Source organism: Sparus aurata, chromosome 16 (genome assembly GCF_900880675.1).
Source record: "Sparus aurata chromosome 16, fSpaAur1.1, whole genome shotgun sequence".
Lineage (NCBI taxonomy): Eukaryota > Metazoa > Chordata > Actinopteri > Spariformes > Sparidae > Sparus > Sparus aurata.
The window spans coordinates 8,239,522-8,254,072 of record NC_044202.1 but is presented as its reverse complement, the minus strand read 5'-3'; the positions used below and the strand labels follow the sequence as shown (position 1 = coordinate 8,254,072).

At 44.8% G+C, this 14,551-nt stretch overlaps 1 protein-coding gene across 1 annotated transcript in view; it reads right to left on the bottom strand.

Moving 5' to 3' along the window:
* Positions 1–14,551, bottom strand: part of fndc3ba (fibronectin type III domain containing 3Ba) — a 98,596-nt gene that overhangs the window by 49,926 nt on the left and 34,119 nt on the right. Inside the window, exon 4 of the mRNA XM_030392175.1 lies at positions 485–561. Coding sequence (XP_030248035.1) covers positions 485–561 — 77 coding nt within the window. The remainder of the gene's footprint in view (positions 1–484; positions 562–14,551) is intronic.

Below are 14,551 nucleotides of genomic sequence, written 5' to 3'. Positions count from 1 at the left end.
GCACTCCGTGTTCTCTTCAGCTCTCTCATGTTGCTCAACCGCACTTGTAATTAAACAGTTTTTTGGCTGTAAATTCATCATTTTAATTAGATTTTCCCTTGCTGCATTTGAGGAATTTCCGAGAAACAAGCATCAGTGTGTCGAAACAAAACAGAAGGCATGCTGCTCGAATGGCACCAGTAATGTGACACCTCGTTAAAGAATACTGAAGGCTATATTGCGTTCTATTTACGTTGGGAACAACGAACATTTTTATACTTGAAACCTTCGTGTTAGTAAGAAAAGTATGACTCTATGACAGCATAAGAATCCTTTTTTTAGTCCAGAAAAGAAACCACCAGCTAATTAAATGCAGTTGCACACTCTGTGCTGGTCTCCCACAGTGTCCCAGTGTTATTTTGACTGAAACCCTCCCACACAAACAGATGATGGACATTAAAAAAACATGTCAGACCGCGTGGAAAAACTAAAAACTTAAACCAACCTGCGAGATGTATCCCGGGGGCACGTGGATGGGGGGGATCGACCCATTTGGGGACATCATGGGAACCTCAGCAGGACCTGCAGGGGAGGAGAAGAAATATTTATTTAGAGTTAATTCTCATTTACATTTGTCAATCGGCACTTCACACACGGGGGGGAACAAACACTGCCACACACACACTGAGGGGCAGGCCGCTGGAAGCTGAGTTGTTGAGTTGTGCCACTTTGCATTTCTGTAGATCAACCTGTGTGTTGGGTTATCAGTGTTGATCACCTAGTGCGTGCTGGCCTCTGACTCCTGATAAGATAATATATAAGCAGCATGGTACTCCTCACAATTTCTTATTTATGTTCATGAGATTCGTGATGCAGCCTCTTAATTTGTATCTTAAAGTGCACCAGATTGATGCATTTAACTTCAAAATGTTCTAAACTTTCTTCCAGTCTTTGCATGTATGTAACAAGTGTGCAATTTATTTAGTATGTAGTGTGTGTGTGGAAATATGTGTTGGGAATGATGCACCGGAAAGATCCCTGATATGTATTAACAGTTTCTGTCCCATACTTATTTCAATGCATGTCGTTTTTTTTATGCATTATCTTCTTTTTTTCTGCTTCTGATTACTTAACATTATTTGTTTAATTCCTTTCCTTTGCATCATTTAAGTTGTTAAGCCCATAAATGCTGAACATGGGCGGGGTGGTATCTACCAGTCAAAATGTGTCTATACGGTGAGTTGCAGCATTTTCCCGGACACCCCTAAAGGGTCCACAGTCCACCCACCATCATCTTACAAAATCCCGTGGGAAACACTGGTTATGCTACATAAATGTTATCCAGCCTTTTCCCTCTTCTTCCTCGCAAATAGATCCTAGGACGTGACGATGCCGGCATTGTGACGAATGGACGTATATATATATAACACGTGAGGGCACATGACCGCTTACATAAAAAACAGAGAAGAAAAAAACTTCTGCTCTGAAGAAGAAAATCTAATAGAATCCGCAGATTGAAAATGATGTTGACTTTTCCACTGTCCTTACACTCCCTCCCCTCCCCTCCTCTCCCCAAATCCCCCCGTCTCTCTCTTCCTCTGTCTCCCTCCGTGATGGAGGTCCGCGGCTGGTAAAGTCATCGGGACGCCGTTGGGACAGCTGGAGGCAAACCTGGCCTCCGAATAAATCACACTGCACACACACATACATACACACACACACGGAGGCCCTTACTTCCTACAAACACAAGTATTAGAATGATCGTTTCTCTCCGCGTTAACACCTGTTGAATGTCACTTAAATATTTCTCAAACCTGGTCTCATTTAAAGGGGCATTTCCAAAATTCTGAATATAAAACCCAACATATTGTCTCACTTACCCCCCAGTCATATAATTAAGAGAAAAAAATGTTATTTCTTCCTGCCATAATTGAGGTTGACCGATCCTTTAACTCCTCTATGATTTTCCTCTCAGCTTCCTTTGAAAACTTCCCTCTTATTTCATTCCCTAATCTCCATTTTCTGGCCTTTCTTCATCCCTCTGTATACCTTCTGCTCTTACTCACTTGACCCTGCTTTTCTTTCTGTCTACCTACCCGTCTTCCTCCATCCTTCCATCCCTGTTTTCAGGAATTTCTCCTGCATGATCCTCCCTTCACCTATTGCTCACATCCCTCACTCCCACCTTTTATTTTCAATTATTACTCACTCCATCCTCTCCTCCCTTTCTTACTGCACCCTCTCTCATCCTCTCCCTCTTCCTGAATCATCCCCCCCTCTTTTCCCTCCATCTACAACCCGCCTTCCTGACCTCTCGTTGTACAAACAAACAGGTAAAGATGGAGTAAACACACACACACTCGCACAACTACGCACACACACAAATACAACCTGAGCAAAGTCTGCAGTGTGGGCTAGTGAGTGTAGGTCACAGGTATGAAGAGACAGACAGACCTCTTTCAGTACTGTCTGCCCCCCTACCATGGAGACTCGGAGGGGATATGAAAGTCCTCATTGATTGTAGAAGGTCATAGCATGGGGAGAACACACACACACACACTGAGCTGCTCTAAACCGCTTTCCATCACTGCTCATAATACACTTTCCTTCTTGATCACGTACCGTCCCAAATACACACTTGGTCTCAGTCACCCTCTCTCTCTCTCTCTCTCTCTCACCCTCTCTTTCACACACACACACACACACACACACACACTTGACAAACAGACGTGTGTTTGGACAGTCTCTGCTGCCTCTGTGCTCTTCACTCAGCAAACAGCAGCATTCCTCTGCTCACACACACACACACACACACACACACACACACACACACACAGTGAGCATTCCCATCCCTGGCCCCCAGGACTGGACCCAACAGGTCCAACTACCCCCCAACCCCTCCCTGAAGTACAAGACGGTCTTTGTCCCGCTACCCTTCACTCACACACACAGGCACACTGCAGTAAGTCATATAGTATTAGACTGGTTGCCATTTAGAAGAGCTCAGGATAATCAAGCAGCAGAACGTGTGTATTTGCGTGGTTGTTACTGTGTGTGTGTGTGTGTGTGTGCACATGCACAGGACAGTGACTGTGGTCCGTGATCCACACTGTGGTAACGTCACTCCCCGGTCTTGCTGCAAGCGTTGCCCTTTAAGCACCACACGTAGAGTCACGACTTCCTCTGCCTAATCCTGCTGGAATCCCAGACAACACAGCTAACAAACCCCGCTCGCTCCCCTTTTGCTCTCCCGCTGTCTCATCTTCCATCTGTTGCTTCTTCCGCTTCCGACTGCCACATAGTTCAGGTCAGAGATCAGTTATGAGGTCACATCCTGCTTGTGGGATGACATCATCACATTACCTGAGCAACTGAAGGGCATTAGCATGTGTAATCTGGCCTCCTCTGAGAGGCATCCAGGAGGTTTCTGGCTCAGTGCGGAATAGCTGATTATAGTCAAGCTAATTGTTGGCTGTCAGCGATACCCTGTCATGGGAACAAAATCAATTGGGTAGGGTTTTTTTTTTTGACATAACACCATAATAAAAGAACTAACAGTGAATATGTCATCTTTAATCAATTCAAGCTCAGTTTGTGCAAGAGGAACAACTGTCATACAGATTTCCATCTCTCCAATGGCAAGTAGGGTGAAGTTTTCAGTCTCATTCCTGGAGCTTCACAGCCAAACTGCATTGCATAATTCTCCTGGACAACTTAAGCAGATGGGGACAAAATCTGGAAAAAACTACCTAAAATAGAAACATGAAATGGCTCTGTACAGTTCGTCCAGGGTATTCAAAGTTTCTGTAAGCCCTGAGATCCCAAATTGATTTGAAAACATGTTATTTACACCCCGATCACGGGGTGAGCATGTGCACCCACTTCAGATGGGTGAACGTTAAGGCCTTTAGCTTAGCAGCAACAGTAAAGTCTTTTCAAATTAATTTGGGATCTCTGGGTTTACAGGGACTTGGACTACGCCGGAGGAGCTGTTCCCATCTACTCCAGTAGTTCAGGAAAATTTTGCAACACTGTTTTGCTGTGAAGGTCCAGAAGTGTTTTATGGAGCACCAAACTTTTATCAGCATGAGCGGATACTGACAGAATTGATGTTTTTGGGTGAACATGTCCTTTAATATTTCTTTCTCTAGTTAGACTCATGTAACAGTCTAAATGCTGCAGTGAATTTCCAGCTTTCAAATGCTAAATATATCACCTGAATTCATCATGTGGTGCAGTGTCTGCAATCAAACGTTTATCTCACACACTTCAGCTATCTCTTTAAGTACAGGGCACTTAAGTCATTCAATACCACATCTACGGTATGACTGAACATTCTCAGTGCCAGGGTCACAGAAATAAATGTGAGGTCTGCGGTCAGGTGCACATCTGGGGGTCAGTGACGTGTCCACATATTTGTCTCGGAGCGACCAAGAGGACCACAGGAATGATGACAAACTACTGTAACAAATATAGACGAGGAACAACAATGACACACACCGGGGGGAAGAGCAGAGAGGAAGACGTGCAGACAGGTGTTGGGTGTGAAAACACTGTTATCATCATGAGGAAGGGCAACAGGAACACACACACACACACACACACACACACACACACACACAAGATTTAAGTCTCACCTCAGAAAGTTTACGTTTCGTTGCCAAGGATTCACACAAGAAATATACACACGTGTTCACGGTAAACATCCTGTTTTAGCCTATGCTTTACCACACACACACACACACACGTATTCTCAGAAAAGTCATCAGTCAGATACACTCAACTCTTACAAGAGATACACAAACTTGTGATTTTGTCCAGCTGCCCACGCATACATTCACATACATTCACAGAGAGAGGAGATGATGCAACATTTCATCAGATGTTTCCCATGATACAGCTGTCAAGGACAGCTGCGACTGGGCCTCCAAAGCACAACACACACACTCGAACACAGAAGGAGTCCTGGTCTCAAGCACGCCCAATTACTTACATCAATAACAATGTACTAACTCCTGCACTCTGCATAAACACACCCATGCTCGTCTATTGATCGACAGTGCGGCCAGTGAGCGTGATTATTGATCGCCAACTGTGTGTACACGTACGCGTTCTGTCCGTCAAACTGAGGCGGCGTTCAGCCTCTTAGAAAGAAACACTTTCTCTCTCTCCCTTCATTTCAGCCCAGCACATGTGGTCACCACATTGAAAGGAAACGCAGACCCTCTTGGGGAAAGCGCGTGTGTGTGTGTGTGTGGATGTGTGTGTGCATGCGTGCGTGCGGTGTTGGTATCAGACCAAAGGAGCCTGTTTGTGAGCTGACCTACATACAAAACAACTAGACTCAGATGGATTTCCCGAAAACACACTGACAAAAAAAACAAAGTGTTGCTAAGGAGATAGATTTTAAAAAATGTGTTTGCTTTCTCTTTAAATTAACACACGCGCGCACACACACACACACAAACACACATACACACACAATCTTTGTAAACCCCATCCGAGCCTCATGGAGGCAGCTGTCCGATCTAGATGGGTGTTTGTGTTGCTGTGTGTGTGTGTGAGTGTGTGTGTACATGCACACGGGGTGCAAGCGTGCATGTGTGTGTGTGTCTGGGTCAGTTGTGACGTGGCGTTGCCTGGAAGTTATGTAAGCATCAGCGGGGTAATGTTATCTGTCCTCGGAGCTCCAAGAGCAAGACACTCCCACGACAGCTTCCTCTGCTGCCTGGCCAATACACACACACACACACACACACTATACACACACAGACACATACACTACACACACACACACACACACTGTAGAGCATGGCCTATTGTCATATTTAAGATAAAAATGTGAAACAAATCCCTATGGATCTCTGAGTCGACTAATATAGCTACTGGGAGAGAGAAGGAGATGAAGAAAAAGAATGTGGAGCATGCTGGGAAGTGTAGTGAAGAAGAGAGAGGATAAAAAAAGATATAAAGGAAGAGGAGAGAGAGCCTGCTGTTGCAGGAAATGTGGGAGACAACTTTAAAATAGCCCAGCGAACTTTGTATACACATCCCGGACTGGTGTGAAGCATGTGATGGTACACACACAGACACACACACGCACACACACACACACACACACACACACACATACATACACCCACACAATCGAGAGCTCTTGGTTCCATCTCCGGTGAGTCAAGTCCGGCGGACATCTTTGCCATGAGCAGGGTGAGGCTCAGTGATGGAGGAGGAAGTCAGGACTTCCTGCACTGCCCTGCCCTCAGTAACTACACCAACGCTCTACAGGGCGATGCAGAAACCACACACACGGACGTGCACAAATGCACACACAGCTGATGAGCGTGTAGCAAACATCCATACACATGTGCACTAAACACACACACACACACACACACACCTCTGATCGTACAACAGTCTGTAACTTGAGCAGGCTGCAGATTTGCAGTGGAATGTAAATCATAAGCTGGAGAGTTGCTATGTTTGAACACTCGGTCTTACTGTATTTGCATAATGTGTGTGTGTGTGTGTGCGCGCGTACAGGTATGTGTAAGCACATTCCTCAGGACGAGTGAGCCCCCCTCGAAATTTAAGCCCCTGAGCCTCGATAAGTTGCATAACAGCGTCATAAGAGAACAAAGAGAGAGCACTCTCGGTTATGCCAGCTGATGAAACTATCAGTGCCATGATGACCTCATCAACATCTGACATCAGCATATTAAAGAGCCGGAGAAGAAAACAATGGCTGCAAAGCTTGTAAAAAAAACAGTGTTGTAATTTTACTAGCCCACTGGCTTGGGCTCATATTTTAAATTAAGCTCTCCTTTTCTGATTATTTCAAATTAAAAAAAAAGCCTTTTTAACAACAAGTAGGAAACTTTCTGCCCTTGCTCGCGCAGAGTCGCCACTCTGAGGCCGATGTTATATGGGCGCCTGATGGCAGAGAGGTTAGCTGCCAGACACTACTGCCAGACTTGTGCACTGAAGTCTTCAGTTCCATCCCTGGTTGTTTGCCCAGAGGTAGCAGCAGTAGTTGTGATCCTCTTCCCTGGCTGGCAAGGGGGATTAAATTCCATCGTAACCTTCTAATGCTTCTTCTTATACCGTCCCCATTGATAAAATGACCACGGAAGTCATCTGCTTGGCGAGGATGTCCACCTTATCTGATTCAGGGACGGTTACATATTTACTTTTCAAGAGAGAATATCAACTTAAATAAAGTCATTACTCATAACAAGTGACATTTTGCCAGCTCAAAAGTTATGTTTCCAATAATATCACGGAATGCATCATTTCATAACAACAGGTATGATTTTTTTTTATGTTGGTGAAAAACATCATTTTGGAATAAACACCTCATGAATCCAAATTGGTTTTCAAATATGTTAAGTGCTTGTGTGACGCTTGATTTGTTCTCCAAGTCAAAGGTGTTTCCTCCGACAACGAGCTGCCATAAAAACTCCAGGTCAGCAAAGAAACTGTGGCATCTTTTAAACTGTATTTATAAAGTTGACGGTTATTGTATGTCACATTTACGCTCAAGTGTGTGTTTTTTTTTTGGGGGGGGGGGGGGGGTTCTTTCTTTTTTTTTTACAAGGTAAAACTGGCCAAGACGGCAGCAGTGCTTTAAGTGTTTAACACTCAAAACGCCCCAGAGCGGTGAAAAACATGTGCAACTTATTACGAATCAAACACTTTTTCTTTCTTTTTTTTTGCAATTTTTGAAAATGATTTAATCCCAATTGGAGGGGTTTGTTCCCAAACGTGATACACCCATTCAATGGTGAAATAAAATAAAAAACTTCACACGTAAGAATCGTCATTAGGAAGACAATCCACAGCCGGGTTGTGAAATTATTCAAATATGATTTAACCAAGATCCTAAGTGACCGACTTCTTCTTCTAAAGAGCTCTTTTTGATCCTCAACCTCCTCTCAGTTCTGATGTCTGGGGAATAATAGACCTTCATTTCAAAGGGTAACATTTCTAAGAATATGATGTTAACGTCTGCATCTTATCCTGTCCTGATCACTGTGTCAACAGACTTCCAGCATACAAGCCTCAATCTGTCTAGTGTTCAGCATGTAGCCTGGGTGCCAGCCCATACCTCCACCCAGCCCAGATCTTTCTCCGACTCTCCCCCACCCAGGGGAGGGGTGCTGTCGGCCGACCTACTTCTGCTGCTGGGTCTGCTCCAGAGGAGAGCAACGTAACGTCTGGAGGGACGCTGAGCCCAGCCGTGCTTTGTTCTCTTGATCTTAACACACACGCACATGCGCACACCTTCGCAGCTACAAACACACGCAACCGCATGGACAGATGTACATAGTTTACACACACACCAGGACAAACACGTTTCAAAACCGCAGATAAATGACCAGATCAACACCTGGACATGTGTGCATAAAGACTTTAAGATGTCGCGCTGACACGGACACACACACACAGACATATGTGGAACAAGCTGACATTTAAATGGTTTACACTGACAGAAATCACGGTCACCTTGGCACAAAAAACACGCAAGAAAAGTGGACACACACACACACACGATCTTTTCCAGTTTTATCCCATGAGGCTATTATTGGACATGGAGATATAATTGTTTAGGGATTGGTTACCACTCAACACGGCGTAGAGCAACATACTCCACTTATCACTCTTGCCGTTCGAGCACCCACACGCACGCATTGTGGTCGCGCGCGAACCCCTGACACGCATGTGCAAGCATGCATGTGCACGTGCACACGCAAATACACAAAATCCAGACGCTGATGACTCATTGTATCCATTCGCTAATCAACTCTACATGTCTAGGGGGAGAGAGAGTGAGAGAAAAGAAGTGCAACAGCTGTTGGTGTGTAAACAGACCCAGAGTGTTATAATCATCCCTTCTTTCTTTCTCACATGTTCCCAAACCTTGACCCGCTATAGGAGCAGCCATGTCTTCAGTCATTTTACTCATTCTTTCCCCCTCCGTGCACAACCTGCTCCGCTTGTACCCAGCTGTACTCCTCTCCCATCCTCCCCTCGCTTTCCTCCTTCTATCTCTCCACATGTTAATGTGGGGCATTCCTCGTGTATGAGTCACAGTCTGAACAGCACAGAGTTTGTGTCCACCACAAAGAGTAGAGAAAGTGTGTGTAGGGGAGAAAGAGAGGAAGGGAGGAGAGAGAGAGGAGAGAAGCCGTGTGAATGTCAGTGGAAAAGAAAGGCAAAGGCAAGACTGGAAGTCCTAGATTAGCAGGGACTTTCCCCCCACTCCCCAACGCTGAATTCCACTGTTTGTGTGCACGTGTTTATGCAGAGTGTGTGCACGAGTGTGTGTGGCTGCTGGGTGATCGAGAGACTTGTATGGAGACTGTATGAGAGAAACAAGGAGATGTATCTCGGTCAAACTAACCAACATCAAAACTTTTCTACCAGTCCCTCTAATCAGTTCTTGGGCCCTCCCACTGACCGACACACACTTCCCTCCATCCAATCAGATCAGGGCTAAAGAAAAAAAAAAAGAGGGGCTTCCCTGTGAAATCTAAACACGCAGGATGTAAACAAGAACATGTGTATTCAATGCAGCTGTGCGGGACGCCTCAGGAACCCAGGGTTTATCTCTTTCTGTGTCATTTATGTATCCCATGACCATTCGTAGCTACGTAAGCCCCGAAATGATCGATAAAGATTCAATCTGACTGAATCTAATCCGAAAAGCAGCACCGGCAACATGTATAGAGGATACAGTGTTTGTTCCATGTGTTATTCTGAAGCTTAATTCAGAAAAAAAAACAGCATGAAAATCAACAAAACTTAACATAAGATGGTATCATGAGGGTAAAAAAAAATACTACCAGATAGAAACGCCGAGAGAAGGAGAGACGGGGAAGCAAGGGAGGAAGTGAAGGAGGTCGGAAAGGAGGAGGGAATGAGGGCGGAGGGAGGGAGAAGTGCTCCAGCTGTACCCTGAGCTTCAAGGAAGCCAAGAATTTCATCCCTGGAAAAGCTCTCTTCGCTTTCTCTCTCTGGAAAATTCTGCAAGCCCTCTCCTCTTCACAGCTGCTGTTCACACACATACACAACAACATCCACTTTCACACAAGCCTTACATGCAAAGACGGACGCAGCATTCTGCAGAGTTTTTGCCCACTCTTTTCTAAAACCCCCCCCAACAAAAACCCTCCTCCCACCCCTGTGTTGCCCCTAAGTGGGCCAGTCCCGACAGCGAACACGGCCTCCTCTTGATCTGGCAGACCGGACCAAGTCAGCAGCGCAGGGGTGGCTGGGGTCATCGCATAGAGGAAGTGGCCTCGCCCGGAATGCATGGCAGCAGACACGACCAGACATGCAGCGTCTGATTCTCTCACTCTCACTCTATCCCCTTCTTTCTTCTTCCAGTCTCTCCCCCTCTTTTATTTACCTTTCTTCATTCTATCGTCTTATTTCCACTCCGTTTCTTCCTCCCTCCCTTCCTCTTTCTGCCTCCTCATGCCCTACTGTGTGAGGGCATTGGGTTTATAAGTGAGCGCTGGGCAGGGCATACAACAACAAGCAAGTCTCTCTCTGCCTCACACACACACACACACACACACACACACATTAAAGTCAAGCTCTTAACTACCCTGTGCCAAATGACCCAAACCAATCCTCTCTGTCCTTTTGTTTCTCACAAAGCACATTTGAGTGGAAAACACTGGAAAAAGAGAAAGACAGGTATGCCACACACACACACACACACAACCACACACACACACAAACTGTGCCCAGGGGGACCACATTCCTTTACACACCACCTGGAGTGAGAGTCCGTTCCCATGGTGACCAGCAGTTTCCCAAATCCAATGGGACAAAACACGAAATTAAGACACACACACACACACACACACACACAGAGACGCGAACACACCTCCAGAGTTGGTTTTACAGTTGGCCCGAGGGCATACAAAACTTGTCGGAAAATCCTCTGCAGAAAAGTTCTGGCTGGCTGTCAAGGTAAAAAGCTGGAACAAGTACATTCAAATAAAAGCATGCACCCAAACACACACATCCACAAAGAGGATTTAGCCATCATATGATCTCTCTCCCCCGATGCCAATTAGTCTTTTTTCCAGCAAAGCATATTCCATAAATACAGACTCAGCAGTCAATTTTAAACAGAGATGAGGCAAAATGAAATCTACAGCGGTGTTAGCTCGTGGAAACAAGCTAAAAATATTACAAATTATATCATCATCGAGTAAAAAAGCTGAATGTATTTCAGAATGTCTTCGTATTTCTTATGTCCTCCCTTTGCTTTAATGGCAGCATGGACTCGAGCAGGCATGGATCCCACAAGTTTGTGCAAATCCCGATGACTCTACCCCAGCATGATTTGTCAAGGTGGAAAGTTGAATGTCTGAAAAACGTGCATGAATTCGCAGAATGTCGGTCCCCACTTTGCTTTAATGGCAGCATGCACTTGAGAAGGCAAGGCCTCCACAAGTTTGTGCAAACCCTGATGAATCTGTCCCAGCACGATTTGACAAGGTGGAAAGTTGAATCTTTGGATTTCCCCAAACACAAACTCAAAGCTTTGAAAGAACTATTGCAAAGAAAAAGCTCCTTCCCTGCTCTCCTGTTTCCTCTACACATTCACTTCACTTGTGTTTCTCCACCTCTCTCCACCTGCACCTCCTGTCCTTGTTAATCTAGTTTGTATTTAAGTCTTAGCTCAGTCTCTGTCGAGTCATCTGTTGTGCTTCCCGCATCCTGATGTTCTGCTGTGTCTGCCTGCTCCTGCCGCTGTCGCTATCCTGAATAAATCTTCATCTGTCGCACTTCCTGTCTGATGTCTGCTGCATTTAGGTCCACCTTCTCTGCTCCAGCGTGATAGGGACAACATGAGTCATCAGGTTTGGCACAAACTTGTGGAGTCCATGCCAGCTCGAGCGCATGCTGTCATCTAAGCGAAAGGAGGATATACCACTAGTGGTCTCAGAGTTTTTTTTTACCCTAAAGTTTGTGTTGTCTATATGAAAACATCCTAATCTAAAAGTTTTCATATATTTACTGTGCTCTGGTGTCATTTCAGCAGAAAATGGGTCTCTTCTTCTCGGCTAATGAGGAGTCGTTGCTTTGGACGTACGGTACATTGCATTTCATAGTCCAGCGTCGAGCTAAACCAACCCGAATATAACATTAGCGATCGTAAAAGGTGAACTTGATCACTGCCAAATGGCCCCGCTGGCCATTTAAAGCACTGCATAAATATGCGAGACACATTTAAATCACTTATGGGATTCATTATGCCCGGGGCTAAAAAGCAAGTGCCATAACAAAAACAATACACTCATTCATTTGTCTAGTCGCACCCACACAAAGATACACAAACAGAGAGACACACATCCATGCACAAGTACACAGAGTTCTCACGTGCTTTTTTTTGTTGTTGTACATGTGGGATGCAGAATATAATACTTCCTTTGAAATTCACAAAATAAGGGGTTATAAGGCATAAAACCTAAAATATGTTCATTTAAGTACACATACTGTAAATCACTTTGGATGAAAACCATCCTCCGCTTGCACAGTAATTTTCGATTCCCTGCTCCGTTTGATTGTCCCACTGTCCCACACAGGTCGGGACTCGGATTTTAAGGCAGGTTTTGAAAGGGTTCCCAAAACAACCGAGGAGCAAACGCACCGTCCAAAACAGTACTCTAAATTAAGCCCTTCTGAGAAAAGTGTATTTGCGTCTTCTCCCCCCAGCTTGTTTAGAGCCATCTGGCTCGGTGTAAACACAGGCCGCGAGACTTTCCACCATATTTCTCTCAACCAGCTATTTCCAATTACATCAAAGGGCTCCGAGTGTAGAAGTGCACACTCTGGCAATAGGCAAAGACAAAGAGAGCCTGAGCATGCCTGTGTACTGATGCAGAGGAACAGGCAGAGGGGAATATCAGCGATCGTCCATCCAAACTGAGACAAATGAAGTGAGATGAAAGCGGGGAAAGGTGCAGACAGGCTGAATGATAGAGGGGATAGAAGTGGACAGAAATGTTTGGCAGGAAGCAAAACACATGGTTCATCCCAGTTCCCTTCATCATCTTCACATTAGCGCTCTCCCATGGCAGAAATTGGGGAGATGCAATGAGCTGGAGATCATCTGAACTGACGTCAGTTGATGATCGGAAAACTAAATGTGCATGATTTGCACCTGCATCCATCAAGTAGTGTTTACTTTTTTTCCCACATCTTTTACTCGTTGGTGACGGTTTTGCAAAATAAAGGCAACATGACTGATGCCGAGCTGGACTTGTTGCTGTTGAATATTAAGAAAGATTAGCCGGCTTGCTAAGTTACATGTTTTATATTTTTTTTTAAATTATGATGATGATCCATCATAACGTGTGGAAAGAATTTTGTGGTCTTGACATTTTTTAGGAGATGAAATAGGCCACACTGAGATTCTAGTCACTTCTGGCTGATATTCAGTGATGAGCACTGCACGATCATAGTGTGGCAACGATGCCAAGTACATAGACACATAGCCCACAAATGTCCACTACTACTACTACTACGTGTTTGAATAAGAAAACAATCTTAAAAAAAAAAAAAAAAAAAACAGGTACAATATTGTACCATAGTTCCTGACAATTGTCTATCCCCATCAGCCATTTGGCAAAACTACAGTGTTCTGATGATGTGGTTTCAATGCAGCATCCAATTACACATTATCAGTGGGGAGTATCTGTCTGATAAAAGACTTCCACCCGTGGTGCTCTTGTGTATTCACTCTGTCCGAGCCACTCCGAGCAGAAATAAGGTAAGTGGGATGTCCTTGATGACAACGAGGCCTCATCGATTTCAGGAGCGGGGCAGATAGGAAATAACAGAATTAGGATGCACCCGCAAAGGGAGAGAGAGAGTAACAAAGGTGGGGGCGGCTACAAAGAGGGAGAGCGAACTAACAACACACATCAGCAGCGGAAAAAAAAAAAAACACAAAACAGACCGCTGCGTGATTCTCTGTCCGCCTGGTCCAGATTACAATCATTGCAAGGAAACATGTGCACACAGCTGGTGCAAAAGACCACGTCTCTGAGGTCGGGCTGGCCATGTCCACCGTGACCATTGTTTGTCAGATAACAGCCGGGGCTAAGGACTACATTTCCCGTTATGCTGCTGCGGTAGTGCATTCAAACAGAAAAGTTCAACCATTGTTTGAGCAATCAATTCAATCTGACGCTGGACATTCTTTAGTCTTATTAGGTCATTTTACATCCAAAAAAAAAAAAAAAAAAGCAAGGGACTTTTTGGTTTGTTTTTGTATTAATTCAGTCTGGTTATTACGCATGAAATGCAATGAAATGTGCCAATTCTATTTAAAGAGTTCTGTTAATTCTTGCAGTGTGTTCCCACTGAAATCCGGTTCCACAAACTTCCTTTAGACAGCAGTGATGTCAGGGGAAAAAAAAAGGAAATTTCGCCCCTCATCCAAGGGCGTTTATTAGCCTCTTACATCTGAAAAACTTCACCTTGGCTGTGCTTATCATCAAGGCATTGAGTACCTGGTTATCATCAGGCAAAATGAATGTTTCTG